Genomic DNA, 3,560 nt, shown 5'->3' on the forward strand with positions numbered 1-3,560 from the left:
CTCTCTCTCTCTCTCTCTCTTCTCTCTCTCTCTCTCTCTCTCTCTCTCTCTCTCTGTCTCGTGTCTATGTCTCTCTCTCTCATTCTCTCTCTCTTTCTCTCTCTCTCTCTCTCTCTTTCTCTCTCTCTCTCTCTCTCTGTCTCTGTCTCTGTCTCTGTCTCTGTCTCTCTCTCTGTCTCTCTCTCTCTCTCTCTCTCTCTCTCTCTCTCTCTCTCTCTCTCTCTCTCTCTCTCTCCCTCTAGGATCTGCTGACACGTTCTGTGCTGAGTGATGACAAACCCTACCACCTCTCCCTCCGGCCCCTGGCCAGCCCACTACAGGTGTGTGTCTCCATCTCCCCCCTCTCTCTCTCCTCTCGCTCTCCCCCTTCTCCTCTCCCCCCCTCTCTCCCCCCCCATTGACAAGGTCAGTGTTGCCAAAGCAAAGTGAAAAGCACAATATGAAAACAACAGTGACAACAACAAAAATAGCAGCTAAAGAAAAGTATATACATATAATATAACACATTAAAAAAATTGATATTTCGTACAAAAAATGTAATAATGGTCAACTTTCAGAACCCCCCCCAAAAATGACAATCTATTTCTCTCTCCCTCTTCTTCTCTCTCCCTCTTCTTCTCTCTCCCTCTTCTTCTCTCTCCCTCTTCTTCTCTCTCCCAGCAGCTCAACACATGGGACCAAGTGGCTTGTGGGAAGGTGGAGGATCAAGAACAGAACCACAAATACATCCACAGTTACTCTGCCAGAACCTTGGTTATGTAACACACACACACACAGACACAGACACAGACACACACACACACACACACACACACACACACACACACACACACACACACACACTGGATACAACGGATCAAAGACCTTGTGTTTATTTCTATTTCAACTTTATTTTGTAGATTCTGTTTTTTTATGCTTTGTTGTTTTATAAAACAGGGAGAAAATGATGTGCCTATAATTCAATAATAATTGGGCTGTATTCTTGATAATCCTAGGTTGTAATATAAAGAACAAGTTGATTAATTTATTTTGTTTTGTTTTGACGAAGACTGTTTTTTTTTATACAACCGGCCAATCGAGCAGTGTTTGACTTCAGTATTTGAACCTTGACCCCTGACCCTTAACCCTTGACCCCTAACCCCAGGCCCTAGCATTATAACGGGTTAAAGTTTTTTTTTTTAAGTGCAAAAAAGATTATTATGAAACTAATTTAACGACCCCCTCTGTATTTCAGTCATAATACACTTAGAGTCCGAGGAGAGGCCTTTACAAAACATCATAATGCCTTATAATGCCTATAGGAGTGTTAACATTTTACTGCTAGACATTACATCTTATGTCAGCTCCTATGTCAACCTTATGAATGGTTATGAATGATCATATGATGCTCTTAGTTTCCTATCTTGTCTATCTACCGTAGCATCATAGGGGAAACGTTTCCATTGAACAAAATGTATTATTATTATAATGTTATCACTTTTGTCCTAAAGTCTTTTACACTGAGTTTACTACAGATGCATCAAACTATGACCCAGTCCCAAATCGACCCCTAGACCCTACGGCCTATGATCGACCTCTAGACCCTACGGCCTATGATCGGCCTATGATCGACCCCTAGACCCTACGGCCTGTGATCGACCCCTAGACCCTACGGCCTATGATTGACCCCTAGACCCTACGGCCTATGATCGACCCCTAGACCCTACGGCCTATGATCGACCCCTAGACCCTACGGCCTATGATCGATCCCTAGACCCTACGGCCTATGATCGACCCCTAGACCCTACGGCCTGTGATCGACCCCTAGACCCTACGGCCTATGATCGACCCCTAGACCCTACGGCCTATCATCGACCCCTACGACCTATGATCGACCCTACGGCCTATGATCAACCCCTAGATCCTACTTCCTTGTGGAGATTTGAGATGATTTGACAGATGTAAGCAATATGGTAATAGTTAGTTGATTAGACCCGTCCAATCTTCTCAGATCTCCACAAGGGCAAAGGGCAAAGGGTTCTATGGGTCAATTGAAGAGTGGGCCTACGAGCTGAACCCAGTAACATGTTTTAAAGCTGCACTTGATCGAGAACGCTGTTATTTTTTTAGATATTGATAAGATTACTGCAAACGTGGGCCCACAGAATATCAAGGTTTTGGTAAAAAGCCCGCTGTGTTTCAGAAAAGATAACTTTTGATACTTTGTCTGTTTTGTTGTTGTTGTTGTTGTTGTTTTTTTCTACCGTCTTTGTAATCTAACGCCACGATACTAAACCATGTCGTGTGTATCAGATCCAATAACACTCAGCAGTGTTCTCTCTTATCTTCGTTGATACCCTTTTTACATTTTTATAAAAGCATTTCCACAGGACACGTTTTTATGTGTTTTTTAAAAACTTTTTCAATAAAGTCTTTTTTAAAAATCAGATCTTTGTTCTTGAGGTTTGTGCTGTATGATATTTTAAAGATGGACTCCTCATTAGGGGAAACAGCACAGAGGTGAGCAGTGTGGAGGTGAGCAGTGTGGAGGTGAGCAGTGTGGAGGTGAGCAGTGTGGAGGTGAGCAGTGTGGAGGTGAGGAGTGTGAAGGTGAGCAGTGTGGAGGTGAGGAGTGTGAAGGTGAGCAGTGTGGAGGTGAGCAGTGTGGAGGTGAGCAGTGTGGAGGTGAGCAGTGTGGAGGTGAGCAGTGTGGAGGTGAGGAGTGTGGAGGTGAGCAGTGTGGAGGTGAGCAGTGTGGAGGTGAGCAGTGTGGAGGTGAGCAGTGTGGAGGTGAGCGGTGTGGAGGTGAGCGGTGTGGAGGTGAGCGGTGTGGAGGTGAGCGGTGTGAAGGTGAGCGGTGTGGAGGTGAGCGGTGTGGAGGTGAGCGGTGTGGAGGTGAGCGGTGTGGAGGTGAGCTGTGTGGAGGTGAGCGGTGTGGAGGTGAGGGGTGTGGAGGTGAGCGGTGTGGAGGTGAGCAGTGTGGAGGTGAGCAGTGTGGAGGTGAGCAGTGTGGAGGTGAGCAGTGTGGAGGTGAGCAGTGTGAAGCTGAGCAGTGTGAAGGTGAGCACGGTGAAGGAGAGCAGTGTGAAGGTGAGCAGAATAGAGGTGAACAGTGTGAAGGTGAGCAGTGTGAAGGTGAGCAGTGTGAAGGTGACCCCTCAGAGCCTGGTTCCTCTCTACCCAGTACAGCCAGAAGAGGACTGGTCACCCCTCAGAGCCTGGTTCCTCTCTACCCAGTACAGCCAGAAGAGGACTGGTCACCCCTCAGAGCCTGGTTCCTCTCTTCCCAGTACAGCCAGAAGAGGACTGGTCACCCCTCAGAGCCTGGTTCCTCTCTACCCAGTACAGCCAGTAGAGGACTGGTCACCCCTCAGAGCCTGGTTCCTCTGGTCTACCCAGTACAGCCAGTAGAGGACTGGTCACCCCTCAGAGCCTGGTTCCTCTCTACCCAGTACAGCCAGTAGAGGACTGGTCACCCCTCAGAGCCTGGCTCCTCTCTACCCAGTACAGCCAGAAGAGGACTGGTCACCCCTCAGAGCCTGGCTCCTCTCTACCCAGTACAGACAGTAGAGGACTGGTCA

General features: G+C 47.6%; 1 protein-coding gene across 2 annotated transcripts in view; it reads left to right on the forward strand.

Annotated features, from left to right (window-relative positions):
* The window catches only part of myb (v-myb avian myeloblastosis viral oncogene homolog), a 32,339-nt gene extending 29,913 nt beyond the window's left edge, over positions 1 to 2,426 (forward strand). Inside the window, exons 13-14 of one of the 2 annotated variants that reach the window (XM_064991776.1) lie at positions 243 to 320; positions 664 to 2,426. In XM_064991776.1, coding sequence (XP_064847848.1) covers positions 243 to 320; positions 664 to 762 — 177 coding nt within the window. In that variant the 3' untranslated portion in view covers positions 763 to 2,426. Of the gene's footprint in view, positions 1 to 242; positions 321 to 660 lie in introns of both variants that reach the window. The other variant, XM_064991775.1, reaches the window with a different exon arrangement.
* The last annotated feature ends 1,134 nt before the right edge of the window (positions 2,427 to 3,560 follow it).

This window comes from Oncorhynchus masou, chromosome 16 (genome assembly GCF_036934945.1).
Source record: "Oncorhynchus masou masou isolate Uvic2021 chromosome 16, UVic_Omas_1.1, whole genome shotgun sequence".
Classification (NCBI taxonomy): domain Eukaryota; kingdom Metazoa; phylum Chordata; class Actinopteri; order Salmoniformes; family Salmonidae; genus Oncorhynchus; species Oncorhynchus masou.